This window comes from Tachyglossus aculeatus, chromosome 17 (genome assembly GCF_015852505.1).
Source record: "Tachyglossus aculeatus isolate mTacAcu1 chromosome 17, mTacAcu1.pri, whole genome shotgun sequence".
In the NCBI taxonomy this organism is placed as follows: Eukaryota; Metazoa; Chordata; class Mammalia; order Monotremata; family Tachyglossidae; genus Tachyglossus; species Tachyglossus aculeatus.
In genome coordinates, this window is record NC_052082.1 from 44257722 (window position 1) to 44280632 (window position 22911).

Here is a 22911-nt window from a genome sequence, read left to right on the forward strand (position 1 = left end):
AGCACCTGAGTATTTTCTACATAGAGATGAAGGGCTCAGGTGTCCCGTTTACCACCTTGAGAACCCAAAAGGAGGGAGCACTTTCCCCCTGAATTCTGAAGAGAAGGAAAGGGAGACTGTTTGGGGGAAAGTTAGGAGATGTGGAAAGGAGGACTTGTCCATTTCTGTCAGAGTTGTTTGTGAAGCACGGAAAAATGGCTGAGATACTGATGCTCACACTTTTTTGACAAGATTCCCTGCCACATTTGGTGGCGGGCAGCATATAAGAACTGCTTTCTAGTGTCACTCAATGAGTGGTATGTATTGAGCACTTTATGGTATTTGTTAAGCGCTTATTATGTGCATGGCACTGTACTAAATGCTGGGGTAAATACAAGCTACTTAGATTTGACACAATCCCTGTCCCACATGGGACTCGTAGTCTTAATTGCCATTTCCCAGAGAAGTGAAGTGACTGGCCCAAGGTCACACAGCAGACAAGTGGCAGAGCCTGGATTAGAACCCAGGCTTTCTGACCCTGGGTCCGTGTTCTATCCACTAGGCCATGCTGCTTCTCACACTGCTTACTCTGTGCAGAGCACTGCACTAAGCACTTGGGAGAGTACAATCCAAGGGAGTTGGTAGGCACATCCCCTGTCCACACAGCCCAGAGGGAAACGAGCTAATTTCCCTTCACTTATTGCACCATCTAATAATAATAATAATGATGGCATTTATTAAGCGCTTACTGTGTGCAAAGCATTCATTCATTCAATCGTATTTATTGAGCGCTTACTGTGTGCAGAGCAAAGCACTGTTCTAAGCACTGGTCTACCCTATACCACCACCACGATTTCTTCACCTATGCAAGATCTCCAGTTTCCTGACCATTTTTGTTTCTAATGGTCCACTGAACACCTCACTTCTCATCTAATCATCTCAGAATACTTTCTTCAGTTCTTGCCTGGTGCCTGCTTCCTCCCTTCCCTCTACTTTTTTCCATGTTTTGATGTCTTGCTGTTTACTGGCTTAGCCAAGTTTTGCTCACGTTTAAGTGAATGATCATTTGTCAGCCAGGCAGAGGTGGGGTCAATACACTAAATTGAAAGGAAAAATAATTTGAAAGGAAAGTGACCAAGAAGTTGTGTACCAAAGGTACCAAACGACAATACGCAGCGAGGATCTCTCTCCACACACTCTACAGTAATCACCATCCCCTACTTGAGATGGTGTCTAAAAAATAATAATAATTAATTGTGGTATTTGTTAAGTGCTCACTGTGTGCCAGGAACTTTACTAAGCACTGGGGTGGATACAAGCAAATAGCGTTGGACAGTCCCTGTCCCTTGTGGGGCTCACAGTCTCAATCCCTATTTCACAGATGAGATAACTGAGGCATAAAGAAGTTAAGTGACTTGCCCAAGGTGACACTGCAGACCAGTGGTAGAGTTGGGATTGGAATCCCATGACCTTCTGACTCCCGGCCCCTTGCTCTATCCACTATGCCACGCTGCTTCTCGATATGCCGTGCTGCAGTCAGGTGCATTCATTCAATCGTATTTATTGAGCACTGTACTAAGCGCTTGGAAAGTACAACTCAGCAATAAAGAAAGACAGTCCCTGCCTACACCAGGCTTACAGTCTAGAAGTGGGGAGACAGGCATCAAAACAAGTAAACAGGCATCAGTATAAATAAATGGAATCGGTTTAGGCTGTCCACTTTGATGTTTTGCCATTCGATGTGATTAGGAATTATACTGCATGCAAAGTAGATATCTTGTCAGTGAAACAGATAGAATTTTAATATGAAGACTTGTCTCCTGTGTGTAGCAGTAGTAGAGCTTGACTTTCTGTTCAAGGTTACATTGAAAGCAAATGATCACGGTTCTGTTTTGCTGTATTGCAACCTAGCCTGCGAAGGAGTTCTGGAGGAGGGGATTTGGAAGGAAGCTAACCACTCCGACTATTAAGATGCATTATTATTTCCAGGAACGCAACCAAAAGAAAAGAAAATCACACTAAAAGCTTGTTACTGTACCTGATGTTTGTTCTTTCTGACCCACAAGTCCAGTGCCATTTGCTATAATCATGCAGCGTTTTATAGAAAGCATGCAATTTCCAGCCAGCTTGAGACTGCAAACAGTAGATAACAAAAACAAGATTCAAGTCATCCCCCTTTATGGGAGATTTGTTATTTAGCTATCTTTAGCCAGTTTTAAACATTTCATGATGCACACCCACACATCTGCCGCTATTGACGCCGCTTTCCTTTCTCCATCTGATTATTCTGTTGAAGCTGAACATTGTTTTAAGGGGCCTCGGCTGTGAGTGTTCATTTTAGTTTTTCTTGGAACCCTCTGGGGTGCTCCGGTAAAGGGGAAGCAGTTTCATTCGCAAACCGTCTAGAACTGCATGAAAACCCAGGGCCTCGTCACTGCGCTTTGGGACCGTCATCTACTGTTCAGTTCTTTTGTATTTGCAAGAATATTGCAAGCAATGAAGAAGCAGTCTGATTGCCTTTATGCTTAATTCTTAATGGCTTGATATGCATTGTTTATGTTCTTGTTAACAAGTTCTCATCTAATTCTTTGTGCATTTTTCCCCCCCTCTTACGTGAAGACCATATCTGTTTGGAGCAGGGTGTTTTTCCATAAAAACCCCATGGTGAGTCCTAGTTCATTCCCCGCATGCCTAATTCCTGTGCTGTGCTCATGGAAAGTCACCCTGTTTTACACTTTTATTTTCAGCTGCATGGGCTGATCCACAGAGGGAGAGGCACTATACAGTTAACACTATTTTTTAAGTGGCAGATGAGTGTAGAATGTTCTGGATGAAAAAAAATATCAACGTTTCTGGGCCTTGTTTCAGTTGGGGAAAGGTGAAGAATGCAGAGTGAAATCCAATGTGTTTGAAATGTGGTTTTTTTTTTTCCCTCCATTCTGAATGGAAAACCATCTTCCCTGTTTTGGATCAGTTTAGGTGTTAAAAAATGAGATTCTGCACTGTGTTAAAATAAACTCAATGCTCCATAGAAAACTGCTTTTAAGTGATTTCAAGAGCTCCAAATTAGGCTTTAGTCCCATTTCTCACTGGTCAGCCTTTCAAGTCAGGTTGTATAAGTCATTAACATGATTTTTCAAGTGGCTAGGCAAAACGTATTTCATTTTTCTGTATGAAAGGTAGAGAATCTATGTTCATTTGTTCTGGATAATAGAAAAAATGAGGCTACTTTTGGGCTTTGGACTAAACTTTAAATCGTATTATTTATTTTTAAAGTATTGTGCTCCAAGATGAAGATTTGAGTAACAAAAAAAAATACAAGGGCTTTCGGGATTTTTGTTCCTCAGAATGCTTAAAGACGTTAAAGGGTTGTATGATCCTCCAGATGTGGGAAGGGATTTACATGCTCGGTTCTTGTAGCTGCTATTTGGAATCATTCATATATCTCCCTTTCATGTCTTAACCCAAATTTACTCAAGTCTTATAGCTCTTATATTCCTTGGAAGAAAGAGGCTTATATGCCTCATTCGGTAGTCTGCGATTGAGGAGCATGCGTTTCAGAGAGTGGATGCAATAGGGCTATTTGTTTTGTAGTCTCCCCAGCACTCAGTATAGTGCTCTCTGCTAAAGGTAAGCACTCAATAAATACCACTGATAGATTGATTTGAGTGCAAGAGTGAGATGATGCTGGGTCTTCGAAAAAGATCTGGGGGCTCACCAAAATAAGGTGGGATTTCCCAATGAAGTGAATGGGCACAGCGCTTAGTACAGTGCACTGCACACAGTAAGAGCTCAATAAATACGATTAAATGCATGAGCATCGACAATTTTCCAGACACCATGAGTCATTGAAATTCTTTGTGAAAATACTGACATTGAGGAGGACATTTGAGCTCTCTGGTAGGTGATTGAACTGGATGCTAATGGAGTAAAATCCTCTGCATTTTCATCAGCTTTGTTGTTATTTATGCATCATCAACAATGTGTTCAGCACTCTATAGAGAACAGGGTGGAACACAGGCCCTGTTATAGGGACTTAGCATAAGTGACAGTCTGAAAACAGAGCCACACACATAATATACTGACATTATCATCTTGACCATTTTTTGGAAACAGGCTTAATATCGAAATCCATTTTCCATAAAGTTTGTTTTACAAGTTCAAAGGAGGACGTTTTAGCCCAGATATAAGGTGGAGTAACAAATGCGCGTTGAGATAAATAAGAAAGAACCGTTTTATCCATGGCTTATATTTACAATGTGTGCTCCTTGGGCTCTAACAAAGGCACTTGTCAACCAGAAATGATTTTGGGTTGAAATAAGATTAAAAGAGCCAGATTAAAGAAAGGGATATATGAAATATAGTCGACTTTTAAATCATTGCCTGTCTTTCAGAAGACTGCCTTGTGGTTTGTTTGATGCCAATGTTAGCTTGCAAGAAACTTGTCTTTAGTCACTTACAGAGACTTTAAAAGAACAAAAATATTTTTTTCCAAATTTCTTTGCTAGCACAGCAGATTTTTTTCATTAAAGTCTTAATGAAACCTCAAATTAAGGCAGCAAAATGAATAAAGATTTGACAGCTTCTTGCATGTTGTTTATAAAAGCTTCTTTGTTTCATGGTTTTTGCTCTTTTCTCGATGATAATGAGCACTCAGCCTGGGAATATGCTTTTATTTACCACTTTGAAATGAAACACTGCACTAGAGAAATACTTTACAAAACGTACATTTGAAGAATACTCCATATATATATAATGAAAATGAATGCAGTTTTTGGAGAGACCTACTAAGCCAAATGTAAATTTCATTCATTACTTTTCATGAGTGGGGGATGGGGAAGCAACATTTATAGAGTGATCTGAGAAGGTTATTCGTTTTGGTAGATCCCAAATCAAAATCCTTTGCAACTATAAAGGCAACTATAAGAGTCAATGTAGACAACATTCTCTGCCAGTCGGTGGTGTTGAATGAGATAGGAAAAACCATGTTCACTGGTAAAGTAACTGTTTAAAACCTCTGGCATTGCCCTGTTTATTCCAATATACACTTTACTTTTTAGGTCAGTTTTTTATGTGACTGTTAATAGACATGTAAGCTGTCTCTCTGGAAACTTGTTTGTACAAAAGCTAGCAATGAAGTGTTCAAAGATTAGTTAGTGATTATTCTATCAGTTATACAGGAGTAATTTCATTTGAGCTACTAAATTAAAGTCTTTAAAAATGTATACATATAAGTGTGTGTGTGTATATGTATATGGGTATGTATATATAACCATTTATATCACACTCATAAAAACATGTTAGCACATTCAAAATCAAAATCAAGTTTGGAGTAAAATTGGCACATCTTAAACTGGTCCTTTTCTGTATGTGCGCTGTAAGTGTCCTCATTTCTTAGATTTTATAAAGTTTCAAATGAGCAATTGCTAAGCAATTGTCACTTTTATTTACATTTTTAATTCATTTTAAATAATCATATCATAATTGAATCACCCCTTTAAAATTTTGCTTATTGTTAAAAGGCCTAAGGTTCTTTTTGAAAGCATATTTGCCTTTTGAGAGGACAGAATATTTCATTTTAGGTGTCCCCACGCCTTGCACTTGAATCTCTGAATCTCAGTTAAGATAATCCAACTCTACTATGAAGAATGCATTTTTTCTTTCAGTCGTATTCATTGAGTGCTTACTAAATAATAGTAATTATGATAGCTCATAGAACAGTGCTTGGCACGTAGTAGGCGCTTAATAAATACCATCATTATTAATCAATCAATCAATCGTATTTATTGAGCGCTTACTATGTGCAGAGCACTGTACTAAGCGCTTGGGAAGTACAAATTGGCAACATATAGAGACAGTCCCTACCCAACAGTGGGCCCACAGTCTAAAAGGGGGGAGACAGAGAACAAAACCAAACATACTAACAAAATAAAATAAATAGAATAGATATGTACAAATAAAATAAATAAATAAATAAATAAATAGAGTAAAATATGTACAAACATGTATACATATATACAGGTGCTGTGGGAAAGGGAAGGAGGTAAGATGGGGGGATGGAGAGGGGGACGAGGGGGAGAGGAAGGAAGGGGCTCAGTCTGGGAAGGCCTCCTGCAGGAGGTGAGCTCTCAGCAGGGCCTTGAAGGGAATAATTATTATTATTTGTTAAGTGCTTACTATATGCCAAACACTGTTCTAAGCACTGGGATAGATACAAGGTAATCAGGTTGTCCCACGTGGGGCTCACAGTCTTAATCCCCATTTTACAGATGAGGTCACTGGGGCCCAGAGAAGTTAAGTGGCTTGCCCATGGTCACACAGCAGACAAGTGGTGGAGCCGGGATTAGAACCTATGAACTCTGACTCCCTAGCCCATACGTCTGTGTGCAGAGCACTGTGATAAGCCCTTGGGAGAGTATGATACAACAATAAATGAACACCTTCCTACCTTAACTGCCAATAGCACTAAGGGGAAGTAATGATGCCCTCCCCTTCCCCTCAGCCCCCAACTGTCTTTTAACAGCTTCTTTCTTATATGCGTTGACTGTAACAAGGCTTGGGTTTTCACCTCAGCTTCTCTTGCCATGCCAGTGGACTAGCTCAATTTACCTAAGTGAAAGAAGTCTTTTCTATATACCGTTTAAACTGCCCTCACTACAGCATTTAAATGCTGCCTCACTGTTCGGGAACTATCCGCATTTCAGGCTTTTGGCTAGAAGGTTTAAAAATGGAAAAATAGATCTTTAGCAAAAGAAATGTATTTGTCCGGCGCAAGAATACTCCAGGTAGAAAAAGAATACTTTTTAGTATCTTCTAAAATATATTAAAGAAGCTCATTAACACGCATATATCCACAGCACCCACTGAAGGTGGAAAAAAGGACTCCCTAGCTGAAAAAAGTATATAAATGTCTACACATTTTCAGTAACCTCTAGTTTCCTTTTTCTTCTTTTTAACTCTGTCATTGTATCACCCTGGATGCAGTGAATACGGTATCTTAGATTTATTCGTCCATGTATCTCAGGGCCCAAGTTAAATTGTTCCTATCTTTTGGACTCAAAAGTGTGACTATACTTGTCTTTTAATTTTTATGTTTGAGTTTATTTATGAGGTGCTGACAGGTTAAGGTGAGGGAGGTGAAAAGCTGGCACTCAAAATGGAATCAAGTCTGTCACTACCACACTCACCAGGATAGCTTTCTGCTCACTTGTAGTTTTGGAAGAGTTGTGGGCATGTACATAATCAATAAAGATGAATGTTTCCATTAATGTTTTCCAAAGTACCAGTTACACCAAAATGGCATTTTCCTAACTGCTACAGGGTGTATAAAGAGTTGATTGTCTAATTTGAGGTTGGGAGACAAAGTTAAAAAAAAAAAAACCCAAACCCAGACTTTAGAAGTTTTTCTTAAATCCAAAGTAGTGTGCAAATAATTTAAGGTAATGATCAGCAGGAAAGGGAAGAGTGGAGTATCAGTAAAATGGTTAGTAGTAGAAAATTTTCCAAAATAGCTCGATTGCAACCACCACAAATACACCTCTATTAAACATTATATATACACATTTTTTTCTCCTTAGCTTGTAATTACTATTCAAAGTTTTGCCTTTCCGTCTATGAAAAATTATCCTGAGACAAAAACATTTTGGCCCAACAAAATTCTTATTTGCAAGTTGCCTGAACAAAACACTTATTTTGCAAGTTGTTCCTTCTAGATAGTGGTTTGGTAGCAATTCAGCCTATTCCCCTTCAACCCCCCTACTCCCCTTGAATTTGTGATCTGAAAGTAGGTTTGCCATTTACAACAAGTAGTGAGATGAGCCAAAGTTGTCCCCATTTCTTTTGGAGGTAATGGGGTGGAAATCTGTCTGCTGATTTCTCTTTCTTTACTTTTAACGACTAATTCTCCTCATTTCCCTAGGTAGTTTGTAGCATTTTCAGATTTTTTTCCCAAGGGAGTATTCAAAATTCTCTGTGTAGACTCTGTTGTTTAGGCATATCATTATATGAGGATGTTCTTCACTCTAGCTAATGACAAAATGAAGAATTTCCTATAGACACTTTCTCCAAACATGAAACATAGTCATGCTCTAACTCTGGATCATGCAGCACACAGTAAGGTATTTTCAGGGTAGAAAACTCTTTTGTTCATATATGGAAAACAGTCCTTTACTTACTGGGATATACTGTATGTCAATATGAAGAAATACTGAAATGAATACTAATAGTTATTGGTCTGTCTTTTATACATGAGCTTAATGAGAGACAAGGGCTATGTTTGATTTCCACAAGTACTTTCAATGCTTAGAACAATGCTTCGAACACAGTAAACGCTTAATAAATACTATTACTACTCAAAGCTTCCTCTTTCCTCTCTGGAGGAAGTGTAATTACTTGAGTGCCCAAAAGGTGTTGAGAATTCAGCTCTTGACAGCAACCGATTATTGTCCAAGACAATACGAAACAACATCAAGCATGTATTTTCGTAAAACCAAGGAATGGTTTTATGTTGGTCAAGAATATCAGTTTTTCATTTTGAGTGTAAAGGATGAATTTACACCACTTTACATCACCACTGCTCCTCCACTTGTCTTCTATGTGAACTTGGGCAAGTCACTTAACTTCTTTGTGCCTCAGTTACCTCATCTGTAAAAAAAATGGGGATTAAGAATGTGAGCCCAGTGTGGGACAGGGACTGTGTATCTACCCCAGGACTTAAAACAGTGCTTGGCACATAGTAAATGCTTAACAAGTACCATAATTATTATTTATTATTATTATTATTCTGAAGACTCGTAGCCCAGGATGAAAATGTGGGACTGTGTATCTACCCCAGGACTTAAAACAGTGCTTGGCACATAGTAAATGCTTAACAAGTACCGTAATTATTATTTATTATTATTATTATTCTGAAGACTCATAGCCCAGGATGAAAATGTGGGACTGTGTATCTACCCCAGGACTTAAAACAGTGCTTGGCACATAGTAAATGCTTAACAAGTACCGTAATTATTATTTATTATTATTATTATTATTATTATTGTTCTGAAGACTCGTAGCCCAGGATGAAAATGTGGGACTGTGTATCTACCCCAGGACTTAAAACAGTGCTTGGCACATAGTAAATGCTTAACAAGTACTGTAATTATTTATTTATTTATTATTATTCTGAAGACTTGTAGCCCAGGATGAAAATGTGGACATTCTTGAATAATGGGTCATGGAACTGTCATGCAACAGGGTAGTTGTGTCCCATACTAATAGTGATGGGATTTGTTAAGCGCTTACTATGTGCCGAGCACTGTTTTAAGCACTTGGTTAGATACAAGGTTATCAGATTGTCCCACGTGGGGCTCACAGTCTTAATCCCCATTTTACAGATGAGGCAGCTGAGGCCCAGAGAAGTTAAGTGACTAGCCCAAAGTCACCCAGCTGACTAGTGGCTGAACCGGGATTAGAACCCACGACCTCTGGCTCCCAAGCCGGTGTTCTTGACACTAAGCCACACTGCTTCCTACTCCTACTACAACTACTACAACTCCTAATGGCATTTGTTAAGTGCTTTGTGCAAAGCACTGTACTAAGCATTGGGGTAGATACAACGTAAGTAGATCAGACACAGTCCCTATCCATGGGGCTCACAGTCTGAGAGGCAGGGAGAACAGGTATTTTATCTCTGTCATTTTACAGATGAGGTAACTGAGGCACAGATAATTTAAGTGACTTGCCTAAGGTCACACGGCAGACACGTGGCAGAGCTGGGATTGGAACCCAAGTTTTCTGATTCTCAGGCCCATCCTTCAATCCACTGGGCCTTGCTGCTTCTCATTGATTGGAGAGAAACTTCTACCTCTCTAAATTCAGAACCCAGAGATCACCGCATGCAAAGCGCAGTAGGTATTGCCCATTTAAGTCTGGGTGCAGTCAACAGAAGTTTCTCAACCTCTCAATTTGGTTTTCCCCCAAGAGGATCTGGTCTTTCTCAAATGGCTGTGGGCAGGGAATGTGCCTGTTAATTCCATTGCATTGTATTCTCCCAAACACAGTCCTCTGCTCATAGTAAGTGCTCAATAAATATGATTGGTTGAGATTTGAGAAGGTCCATTAAGAGTAGTAGGGAAGTGCAGGTGGAGGAATTGGTCTCTGCCTGCCCTTTTGAATTAATTCCATTCAAACCCATTGCGAATACATGGGAGGCAGATTTTCAAGGGCAGTTTCAAAAATAATAATAATAATAATGTTGGTATTTGTTAAGTGCTTACTGTGTGTCAAGCACTGTTGTAAGCACTGGGGGAGATGCAAGGTGATCAGGTTGTCCCACTCGAGGCTCACAGTCTTAATCCCCATTTTACGGATGAGGGAACTGAGGCACAGAGAAGTGAAGTGACTTGCCAAAAGTCACACAGCTGACAAGTGGCAGAGTCGGAATTAGAACCCACGACCTCTGACTCTCAAGCCCGGGCTCTTTCCACTAAGCCACGCTGCTAGAAATGTCACTTGGTCTTGTCACCTTGGTAATGAAATGCCCCCCTTTGATTGTTGTTTAATATTAAGGAAGCCATCCTAGTGCCTAAGTTATGGGGCCATCTTCTTGAAGAGTAATGTAAGTGTTTTGCTATAGGAAAGATTTTTTTTATTATAAATCACCTCCCAAAGGTGATTACATTCAAACCCCTGCTCTGTCAATTGTCAGCTGTGTGACTTTGGGCAAGTTACTTAACTCCTGTGCCTCAGTACCTCATCTGTAAAATGGGAATTAAGACTGTGAGCCCCCCGTGGGACAACCTGATCACCTTGTAACCTCCCCAACGCTTAGAACAGTGCTTTGCACATAGTAAGTGCTTAATAAATGCCACTATTATTATTATTATTATTGTTTTTATTTGTGGAGCTGGAACTGAGAGAACCCTGGATTCACAGGGAGTAAAGCGAAAAGGAATAAAGGGAGCTTAGAGAAAGCAACATTATCATTGGTATTTATTGAGTGCCTCCAGTGTGCAGAATTCAGTAAAAGGCATTGGGAGCATATAATGTGAATAGAAGAAGTGGTCCCTGCCTTTAGGGCTTACAGAAAATCTGATTTGTATTGAGCACTTATTGTGTTCAGAGTATTGTAGTGAGTGTGTAAAAGTAGTGGTCGTGGGCAGGGAATGTGTCTATTATTATATCGTACTCTCCCAAGCACTGAGTACAGTGCTCTGCACACAGTAAGTGCTTAATAAATACAATTGTGTGCCCAACTGACTACAGTACAGTAGAGCTGGTAAAGGCAATCCCCACTCACAGTGAGTTTATGGTAAAATTACAACAACCAAAGGAAACAAAAAGTGAATGAATATATAAATAACTGTAATAAATAAGGCATTACTCTGAAAAACTCTAAAGACGTCTGGCGGAATGACATGATGGAAAAGTATGTTTTGGGCATGGAGCATGACTGCCATCTCTATTATATTGCACTCACCCAAGCACTTAGTACAAAGCTCTGCACACAATGAGTGCTCAATAAATGTGATTGAGAAGAAAGTGTAGGAAAGAAGATGAGGCATTTAGTTTTTGCCATATTGTGTTTAAATTGCCAGCTATTTTAAGGTAGTGTTGGAGTGGGACTGGTGAGGTAGATTTGCAAGTCTAATACATAGAGGTAGTAATTATATAAAGGGATAAATTCACCAAGAGAATGAGGGCAGGACCAGCAGAATGGAGGACCACCAGAATAAAGCCTTGTGGAAAACTGAGGAACATTCAGAGTGGTAGGAAGAAACTGGAAGGGTGTGGTGTCAGCAAAATAGTGGCTGGGGAGAGTTTCTAGAAGAAGAAAGTCATCGTAAATGCCAAAGGCAGCAGAGAGGGCAAGACAGATTAGGACAGAGAAGACTCTATTAGACGGAGGTTACCGGACACCTTGTGGAATATAGTCTTTGTAGAGTGGAGGGAGTGAAAACTAGATTTCAGAGGATCAAGAAGAGAATTAGTGGAAAGATAATGAAGGCAGTTGTTCTCAACCCATCTGGAGAGTCACGAACGGAAGTTTGGTAAGCAGCAGGGTCAAGTGGAAGGAGTCTGGGTCTCGGAGTCAGAGGACCTGGTTTCTGATCCCATCTCTGCCACTTGCCTGCTGTGTGACCTTGGGCAAGTCACTTAACCTCTCTGCACCCCAGTTTCCTTGACTGCAAAATGAGGATTGAATACCTGTTCTCCTGCCTACTTAGCCTGTGAGTCCCATGGGAGAACAGGGACTGTGTCCTAGCTGATTAACTTGTGTCTACCCCAGCCCTTAGAACAGTGCTTGACGCATCATAAGAGCTTAACTAATATGACTTAAGAGAAAAAGAATAATAGGAAGAAGATGGGGTGCTAGCTGGAGAGTACAATGGGGTCAAGGAAAGGCTTTATTTTAGTATGGAGGAAATATGAGCCATTTGCAGTATCCCAGGACCCTCAGGGCCCTGCTTTTTGCCACATGCTCATTTCCTGTGTGACCCTGGGTAATGCTCTATGTCTCAGCTTCCTCCAGTGTAAAGAGCAAAGAAGAATAATGCCCTGCGTCCTGAGGCAATGGCCAATGTAATGAATGATTGTGAGGCCTCTGCAAATATGAATGGGCTCAATCCTGGGGAGCAGGGAGCGAGTCACAGAGGGGTCCGGAGAGAGTTGCACAATGTGGGAGGTGAGATTGGGACAGTGCGACTGGATTATTAAAAGGGCAATAAGAGTTCCTTCTGTGTGTGTTAGGTTAAAAAGCCGCATTGCTCCAAGTGTGCCCCCAAAACGTATATGAAGGAGAAAGGAATTCTGTCTTGTTGCCTTTGGCATTGAGATCTGCCTCTGACCAGTTTGATCCCTGAACACAATAGACACATCATTTTCAGAGGAAAAAGGAAGAAAAATACCAAATAGGAAGACCAGTGCATGTAATTACATATCATTAGATTTACTACATGCACATTGCCTGTGGCATTCTGGATGAAAACATTTTTGGGTTTCATTTTGTGCTGTATGGTTATTTTGATCACAATATTATGGTCGTGAATGTTGTCTTCATCCTCTTGTATCGTCCCCTTGTTCCTTACCACACAACTTTAAAGTCAAACTAGAAACTGAACACCAAACATGGCTTTGTTAATGTTATTTTCCCTGTTATATCACAAAATGCACAGGGAAATGATCGGAAACAATTGATTTGTATTTCCAACAGCATGTACCTTAGTAGCGAATCGGTATGTTTGCATTCACCTCAGAAGTTGTGTCCCTGACAGATGAGTAGTATCGCTAGCCAGTTACTGACTTTGTAAAGAACATAACCAGTCTTGTGCATGGCCAAGCGGAGGGTGATATCGAATCTGTGAGGGTGGAATTGACAGGGAACTCTTAAATTTGAGAGCTACGTCATAGTCATCAGTCATTTTCTTATTTTTAAAGCAAAACGAAACCGCCTCCCCAGATCTCACCAAGCAAATCAGTCGGAGGAGAATTTTGTGTGGCAGCCATCTTTGGGACGTCAAGATCATGGTTTGCAAATAATCCAGGTCTGAAACGAGATAAAGGTGTGTATATTTTAATATCTGTGTTATTAGCCTTTTAGAATCTGTGTTTTTCGATCTTGTTCCTCACTGAGGTCTGCGTGGTCCCTGACAAGGTAAGAAATCATAATGATTGTGGTATTGTTGAAGCACTTACTCTGTGCCAGACACTGAACTAAACACCGGCATAAGTACATGATAATCGGGTTGGACACAGTCCCTGTCCCACAGAGGGCTCACGGTTTTAATCCCCATTTTACAGATGAGATAAAATGAGTTACAGAGAAGTTAAGCTTGCCCAAGGTCACAAAATAGACAAGCGATGGAGCCAGAATTAGGATGCAGGTCCTCTGACTCCCATGCCCGGGCTCTTTCCACTGGGCCTTGCTGCTTCTCCTAATTGCTCTTCTCCTAATTGCATATTGGTAAGAAGGCTGCTCCATTGGCCTGGGTGCACATTAATAATACAGAATATTGAAGTTTGTGGGGGGTTTAAGCTGAACAAAGAGATGGGGTTGGCGCTGGTGAGAGGCAACATATCCGGAGAGGCCAACCCTAGAGGTTATTAGGAGAAAAAAGAATTCTCATCTTGAGAAACAGATCCTATTCCACCACCCTGTCTGCTCTGGACCTCGTCCAATTCTTCCAAACATGTCTGAAGAAGGAAAGGAGTGAAGTAAGTTGGGCCCAGGCAAAAGGAAAAAAAAAACAAAAAACCTGGCCTGGATACAACTGAGAGGACCTTGGACCAGCATCAGAGTTCATCTCTAGCAGTTTGATCCGTCTGCCTGCTTCAGGGTTTGTGTAGGGTAATTGCCCAAAATGGTATTCTGTGGCACCAGTCGTGCACTATGATCAGTCTTCAGAATCTAGACTTATTCATCCCGGCATTAAAGGGTTAGGAAGGGAAAGGCAGCTCTGTCCGTGAGTAAATTAATTGTCCATTGATCCTTTGATCAGAATTGGCATTTCTCAGTGCTGTGTTTCCACAGCTCACTGTAGGTGGCAAAGGCCAGAATTCAGTGAAATCTTCACTGCACTAAATTTCCAGGTTATTTAATGTGGATCTAGGGATTTTAATATACATTTTCAGTTAGCAGATCCAAAAGATCTCGATGGTCTCAAGTGGATTTGGAGAAAGTTCCCTCCAAAAATCGAGTTCATTTTTGCTAAATGTCAAGTGGCTGTAAATCCATTTGCAGAGCAGTCATTTCCATAGGTGGTGCCAACTTCTAGGGAGAAAAAATGGATTTGGGAGGTAAAATGTGGTGATTATCTGAATTGGGAGCTTATTTCTTTTATTTTGCCTCGGTCACCAGAGGGAATGAATAACCCTAGCAAATGCTAACCAGTTCTTTCACACTGCTGAACTGTAATAATAATAGCTGTAGCTAAAGCCCTTGATTTATGTTAGGATTCATTTCCTTTGAATTGGCACTTCACAATCCAGACTGGATTGTGTGAGGGTCTGGCCCTGGATTGTGCCATGGTCACGTGGAATCTTAGCAACATGGCTGCCTCCTCCATGTGACTTAAAACTGTCAACTTTGGGCAATTACCTTACACAACGTAGAACTCTGTTCCCTTCCTCGTTGTCTCTGTTCACTGACCCTGTCCTGGGAGGAAACACGTGACTTGTTCTCAGCAGAGATGGGAGAGGACACAGTAAAAGTCAGCCAGCCTTCCATTTCCTTATCCTGTCTTCAATTTTTTTCTTACTTCCACGGCTGCCTAGATGGTATCTGGAGGACCTTTTGTTGCTAGTTAAAACATTCTGTGAAGCTCAGTTTTCACTGTTTCTCCCTGCTGTTCTAATTACCCTTTTAACTTGCCTCTCCTTTATATCCCACTGGCTAGTTAGCAGCCATTTTCAGAGGTAGTGCTGTAATTGATTCAGCTAGCATACAGATAGGGTGACCTGCCCGGCATTCACAGGGGATTTTATATTTGCTTCTAGGTTTACTGTAAAATCTCCATGTGCAGGCAGATCCGATTTTGTTACCGGGACCTGGGTGATTACCAAAATGCTACTTTTTGGAAGTGCTTTAAACAGTTGATCTCCTGTGATTATTTTGGCCTCTTTTCAACAAAGAGGCAAACGATCCCATTGGGAGCGGCGATGTTTGGTCCTGGAGGTGGGAATGCCTCCCCTGGTTCCTTTATCCTTAGTGACCTGGGCAAGTTTCAGTGGTTCCGAAAGGAGGGCAGCAGCAACCCGCTTTGGCCATTCAGCCTGTACCTCTTGTGCAATTTAAACCTGACATGGAACAACTCCACCACTTATCTGCTGTATGACTTTGGACCAGTCACTTAACTTCTCTGGGCCTCAGTTCCCTCATCTGTAAAATGGGGATTAAGATGGTGAGCCCTATTTGGGACAGGGATTGGGTCTAACTGGACAAGTTTGTATAGACCCCAGCACTTAGTACAGTGCCTAGCACTTAGTAAACGCTTAACAAATACCATAAAAAGCAAAACAAACAAACATAAAAAATAACTGGGCTTCTCCCCTGTTGCCAAACAGAGGCCTGATGCTTTGACCTACTCACTTCATGTAATAACAGGACAGATGCAAGGGTTAGAGCTGTATCCTGCGCTCTGGATCAGTTGCCTCACCTCCGTAGTCTTCCGAAGCCGTAACAATTGTGGTGTGTATTAAGCACTTACTGTGTGCCACACACTGTGCTAAGGACTGGGGTAAATACAGGGTAATCCAATCCCATATTGGACCCAGGCAAAAGGAAAGCAGAGATTTTATCCCCGTTTTACTGATGAGAACCCAGGAACAGAGAGGTTAAGGGACTTGCCCAAGGTCACACAGCTGGCCAGTTGCAGAAATTCATTCATTCAGTCGTATTTATTGAGCGCTTACTGTGTGCAGAGCACTGTACTAAGCACTTGGGAATGGGACTAAAAGCCAGGTCTCAGGGCTCCAAGCAGTAGTCCCTTTCCTCTGAGACCACAGCACTCTCCTGCTGGAAGCCAGAGTAGACACCCAAGAGGACTTCTAGTTCTTTGCTGAAGTCTCAAGACCCCACTGACGTGGTAAATAACTTGAAAAGTATTTTAGTGTAGGTGACACAGTCTTTCCCTTTTGTGGGTACTTAGGAGGGCAGCTGTCTCACTGTTCCTCCAAACATTCTGTTGTCTCTAAAAGGAGAAGCAGTGTGGACTAGTGGCTAGAGCACGGGCTTGGGAGTCAGAAGGACCTGGTCTGCTCTGTCACCTGTCTGCCATGTGACCTTGGGCAAGGCACTTCACTTGTCTGTGCCGCAGTTACCTCATCTGTAAGATGATGATGATAATAATAATAATAATGATGGCATTTATTAAGCGCTTACTATGTGCCAAGCACTGTTCTAAGCGCTGGGGAGGTTACACGGTGATCAGGTTGTCCCACGGGGGGCTCACATTAATCCCCATTTTGCAGATGAGGGAACTGAGGCCCAGAGAAGTTAAGTGACTTGCCCAAAGTCACACAGCTGACAATTGGCAGACCCGGGATTTGAACCCATGACCTCTGATTCCAAAGCCCGGGCTCTTTCTACTGAGCCATGCTGCTTCTCTGTGAGATGGGAATTAAGACTATGAGTCTTATGTGGGACAGGGACTGTGTCCAACCTGATTAGTTTATATCTATCCCCGTGCTTAGTACAGTGCCTGGCACATGCTTAACAAATATCATAAAATAGCATACGGCACTTACGTACCTATCTATAGTTTATTTATAATAATAGTAATAATAATGATGATGGTATTTATTAAGCGCTTACTATGTGCAAAGCACTGTTCTAAGCGCTGGGGGGATACAAGGTAATCAGGTTGTCCCACAGGGGGCTCACAGTCTTAATCCCCATTTTACAGATCAGGTAACTGAGGCACAGAGAAGTTAAGTGACTTCCCCAAAGTCACACAGCTGACAATTGGCAGAGCCGGGATTTGGCCGGGATTTATATTCATGTCCATCTCTCCCTCCAGACTGTAACCTTTTGTGGGCAGGGAATGGGTTTGTTATAGCAGCGTGGCTCAGCGGAAAGAGCACAGGCTTTGGAGTCCAAGGTCATGGGTTTGAATTCTGGCTCTGCCAATTGTCAGCTGTGTGACTTTGGGGAAGTCACTTTACTTCTCTGTGCCTCAGTTCCCTCATCTGTACAATGGGGATTAAGACTGCGAGCCCCCTGTGGGACAACCTGATCATCTTGTAACCTCTCCAGCGCTTAGAACAGTGCTTTGCACATAGTGAGTGCTTAATAAATGCCATTATTATTGTATTGTTATACTATGCTCCCCCAAGCCCTTAGTATAGTCTCTGCACACAGTAAGTGCTCAATAAATATGACTGACTGACTTTTTTTTAAAATAAAGGTAGGATCCTGGGCTGTAGGGGATATTTTTCTGAACCAGTTTGGACCCTTCTTATATGGTGTCATCATTAACCTGGATTCTGCTTCTCCTTTTGCACAGATCAATCCAAGCAGTTCGTGGTGGAATCCCTGTACATTATCAGCTGTTACGGGACCCTGGTGGAGCACATGGTGGAGCCCCGGCCGCTCAGCACAGCCCCCAAGATTAGCGACGACACGCCCCTGGAGATGATGACCTCCCCTCGGGCCAGTTGGACCCTGGTTAGGTAGGGTCTTCTCTGGAACCCCATTTTCCCTATCACTCAATCAGTCAGTTGTATTATTGAGCACTTACTGCATACAGAGCACTGTACTGAGTGCCTGGGAGAATACAATACACTAGAATACTCCCAGCTGCTTTCACTTGTCCTTTACCTTTGTTTTGAGTTTTCCTTACGCAAAATTTAATCCTTCATGCTCAAGGAGGATATACGTGGAGTGGAGTCGAGGGAACACATTCAGTAAAGTCGAAATTTTAGACTGTGAGCCCACTGTTGGGTAGGGACTGTCTCTATATGTTGCCAATTTGTACTTCCCAAGCGCTTAGTACAGTGCTCTGCACATAGTAAGCGCTCAATAAATACGATTGATGATGAAATGAATGTTCGTAGCTCCGTTTGTTGCCTTTAAAGGCGTTCCAAAATGCAGTGGAGGGGAAAGCAGCTAATCACTGGAGCTGTGTTTGATAAAGTACCAGAATCCTGCTCCAAAAGGCCTAATGATTTGGATCCGAACAATCAAAAACAGGAAGGAAGAAAAGAATATCCTGAAAATAGGTTGGGGTGGAGAATCCAGAAGAGGCAGAGAAATTACTCCCGATGGGTGGAAGAAAACAAACAAAAATGGCTGCAAAAGTGTTGCTTGTGCTGTGGGCATTTTAAAATCATCTTCTATTGATTTTGGGAGGCTCCAACGTTCTTCAGTGCCTCTCATTTCTGGATTGGATTAATCGATAGCTGTTTACCTAGCTATTTAGGAGCGGGCAGCCCTAATTAAAATTATAGCAGCGCTCTTGCCAAGACGAGTGACTTATTATGAAAATGCACATGCTAATTAGATCAGTAAATAAGCCATAAATTTACACAGCCCTTGCTTTTCACAGCTTTTTTTAGCTAGTTGATTACAAAAATTTGAAAACCCCAGCAACAAGCATTTTAAAAAACCACAAACACAAAATGCACACCAAAGAAGACGAAAATTCCCGCGGCCCATTGTAAATGGGTATGATTAGACAGGATTGGAGTCATTCAGTTCTGATGTTCGGGCCCCACAGTCTGGATCTGCCTTTCCACAGGCCGCACAGTCAGTTAGCAAATGTTGGCTCCACGCTTCTCGTGGAAGTTGGCTCCCTGTTTTAGCAGATGGCCGTGTGTTTCAGCACTCCAGCAAGCTCATTTTAATGATTATAAACATCATGTGTTTATATCAATGATTATACGTGATGACAATGACGATGATTTACATTCCCCCTATTAAGCTTAAATATTAATATTCTTGTGTTATTCCCTTAGAACCCCACAGTGGAATGAACTGCAACCGCCATTTAATGCAAACCATCCTCTGCTCCTCGCTGCAGATGCAGTTCAGTATTATCAGTTTCTGCTCGCTGGCTGTAAGTAACGTTGAATGGGTGGCTTTTCTTCTACCGTATTTTCATATCTAGCATTGTGGGGTAGACTTCTCAAAGCAGCTGGGCAAATTAGCAGTGGCCCATATCGGCCCAGATCTTGAAAAAAGCTAGGCCAGGCATATAAGCAGTCGGGCTCTGGGGGTAAGGTGATTGATAAATTCCCATTTCCTATCCTGTAGTTCCACAGTTGCTCGCTCTCCCTACCCGTTATATACATGCAACTCTGACCTTGATTGTTGAGGGTTGAGTGGGAGGAAAGTTTGAGGACCATGTAAGTTTATGGGGGAAGGAATATTTAAAATAATAATAAAAAAAACAAACAAACAAGGGAACAAAAACATGTCTTCTGCAAGCCTGCTTCCCACTAAGTAGCATGACAACTGTCGTTTCTTAGATGTGGTAGAAATTATTTTCCTACGGATAATGGACTGATCCAAATTTCTGTCAACTTCTCAGTGGAAAAATGCTGCTGGTCAATTTGAGTTGCGTCGGCAGAAATGTGGTTAATGTTGGGTCACATGCTAGTTTCTTCATTAGAAAATGCATGTTTACTTCAGATATCTCCTGCGATTCAGCCCCCAAATTTGCAGCAGAGCTGTGGCATAAGAGGTGGAATTTTAAATTGAGAAGGCCATGCAGTCGTTTTTCTCAAGAGGCATGAACAATTTAATTTTTATTATTCAGTTTGTGGTCATAGAATTAAAAATACAATACCTTATAGTCACAATTCAATTTTGCAGAATGGAATGAACCTCCAATTTTACTTGATGATTCTGGGTACTGCTTATTTTTAGAAAGTACCCTAAAACTGAAATTGACATTTCGTTGTTAGGGTATACTGCACGTACGTATTTATCCTGCCTCCTTGAATTGTAACAAGTGAACAAAAATCTCGTTATAGCCAATGTAAATTTGGCTTAGATTGTGGTGCACGCCACACAGCAATACGGTATTGTGCACTAAAATCATTTACAGATTTTTTTCCTTAACATAAAGAATATTCAAACAAAACTAAACAGCGAAGTCAAAATATTGTACATTTTACATTTAAGTTGCAATAATCAGCCACATTCTAGTGCTGCATGGATTTTGAGCGGCTTCATGGCTAAAGCTTCCATGTTCCTAGAATTCAGGACCACTTTTTTCCATAGGAGGCAGTTTTGGTTTTGTATCAGCATCGATATCAATAGCTTTTATTGACCACATTCTGTAGGCAAAGCACACTGCTAGGTCATTGGAAAACTTATAGAGTCCTGCCCTTGAGAACCTTGCAGCCCAATAGGAAAGACCAGTGGACATGGGCAAGTATTTAGAAAATTTAAAAGAATATGAGACTAGAAACAAATGATAAAGATAAATGGTTACATAAATCTATAGCAAGCAAGTAGAGTAATACATAACCTGTCGAGACATCTGAGTGGACTGCATTGTCAAGATTGGTTACTGGGGTGGGTAGGGAAATATGGGTGTGGGGGCGGAGAACATGACTCTCTTAGGAGAGCTCTGAATAAGGGAAGAGTCATAGTTTGGCAAAAAGGTGAGAGTTGTGGACGTGGGAGAGATAAAACTCCTCCACTTGTCTGCTGTGTGACCTTGGGCATGTCACTTAACCCCTCTGTGCCTCAGTTACCTCATTGGTAAAATGGTGATTGAGACTGTGAGCCCTATGTAGAACAGGGACTGTATCCAACCTGATTAACTTGTGTCTATCCCAGAGCTTACTCTAGTGCCTGGCACATAGTAAGGGCTTAACAAATACTATTATACAAAAAGAAAAAGGCGAGGGCCAGTAAGGAGCTTTGCTGGGTTGTAGGGAAGAATGCATGTGTGCATCTATCAGGGAGGAGAGGAAATACTTGAGGCTGATTGTTACTATTTTGTTAGTATGTTTGGTTTTGTTCTCTGTCTCCCCCTTTTAGACTGTGATCCCACTGTTGGGTAGGGACTGTCTCTATATGTTGCCAATTTGTACTTCCCAAGCGCTTAGTACAGTGCTCTGCACATAGTAAGCACTCAATAAATACGATTGATGATGATGATGATGATTGTCAGAAGCTTGAAATATGCTTTACCTTTAGCTGTACATACTTCTCTTTTTCACCTCATGCCTCAGTAGTAACTACACTCAACAAAGAGGGTATATTGCTGGAATCAATGAAACCAGAAGGCCTGTGTGAGGGTGTCCTGAGGACTCCAGACGGCACACTCATTCAGTTCTCAGGAAATCCATTAAACGTAGACTGATTGTGAGCCTCCCTCCCTCCCACCGCCCCCTCCCAAAGGGACAGAGACCATGTCTGATACCCATCTGTATATTCTCTCCCAGCGTTTAGTACAGCAATGTGCGTGGAGTAAGAACTTAATAAATACTGTTAACTTTGCCATAACCCAGGGCTGGAGTGGGGAGTGGCCAGAAATGCTGACTATAGTCCTACCCACAGGATAGAATCAAAGATTCCAGCCTCTCTAAAAACAATGGGGAAATGAGCTGAAAGCCAATGCAGAACTGTGTTTGATTGGGATCCATACTATAGCAGCAGCATGGCCTTGTGGATAGAGCACAGGCTTAGGAGTCATGGGCTCTAATCCCAGCTCTGCCACTTATCTGCTGTGTAACCTTGGGAAAGTCACGTTACTTCTCTGTGCTTCAGTTCCCTCATCTGTAAAACGGGGATCAAGACTGTGAGCGTGGTGTAGGTCAGGGACTGTGTCCAACCTGATTTGCTCGCATTTTCCCTCAGTGCTTAGTACAGTGCCTGGCACATATTAAGCGCTTAATTATTATTAATGTGGTATAATACCACATTAATGTGGTATAGTACCACAATTATCATTATTATTATTGGTGGGCTCCCAGGGTGTCTCCTGAATTTTACACTCAAGGAATTAAGCCCCAGGGAAATCAGTGGCTTAGGCAAGGTCATACAGAAAGTATGTGGAAGAGTCGAGAATTTCTGCATATGATAGAGTTGAGAATTTCTGCAAGAGAGGCCACTTTTGCAATAGAGGAAAATGATTTCTGTACAAAGTACAATGGTTCAAAACCGAAGAAGGGTCTCCAAGTTGGATACTGAAATGTTTCTCCATAGGGGAAGTAGGCTGTTGGTTTGATTGTCAGGGCAAAATGTACCGATGTATGACACGACTGAAGCAATTAAATATGCAAAATGTGGACATCTGGGTCAAAAGAGTATAGGCCTGAAATGCAATTGGTAAAAGCATCCTTGGCGCCAGGTTTGGGAGCCTGACCGCCTGAGGCACCTTTTTGAGAGCACCACCACCAGGGTCAAGGATAGAGAGTCTCTCACTTGCAAATTCCCCTTGTGGGAGCCTTATGGAAAGGGGCATCTTGCCCATTTAAAATGCAAGGAGTCCAGTT

The 22911-nt window shown here is 41.6% G+C and overlaps 1 protein-coding gene across 7 annotated transcripts in view; it reads left to right on the top strand.

The window, feature by feature from the left end:
* The window catches only part of BCAS3 (BCAS3 microtubule associated cell migration factor), a 718088-nt gene that overhangs the window by 323511 nt on the left and 371666 nt on the right, over positions 1 to 22911 (top strand). For 6 of the 7 annotated variants that reach the window (XM_038758926.1, XM_038758927.1, XM_038758925.1 and 3 more), the window contains exons 17-20: positions 2599 to 2643; positions 13399 to 13523; positions 17964 to 18129; positions 19414 to 19514. In XM_038758926.1, the coding sequence (XP_038614854.1) occupies positions 2599 to 2643; positions 13399 to 13523; positions 17964 to 18129; positions 19414 to 19514 (437 nt within the window). The remainder of the gene's footprint in view (positions 1 to 2598; positions 2644 to 13398; positions 13524 to 17963; positions 18130 to 19413; positions 19515 to 22911) is intronic. The other variant, XM_038758931.1, reaches the window with a different exon arrangement.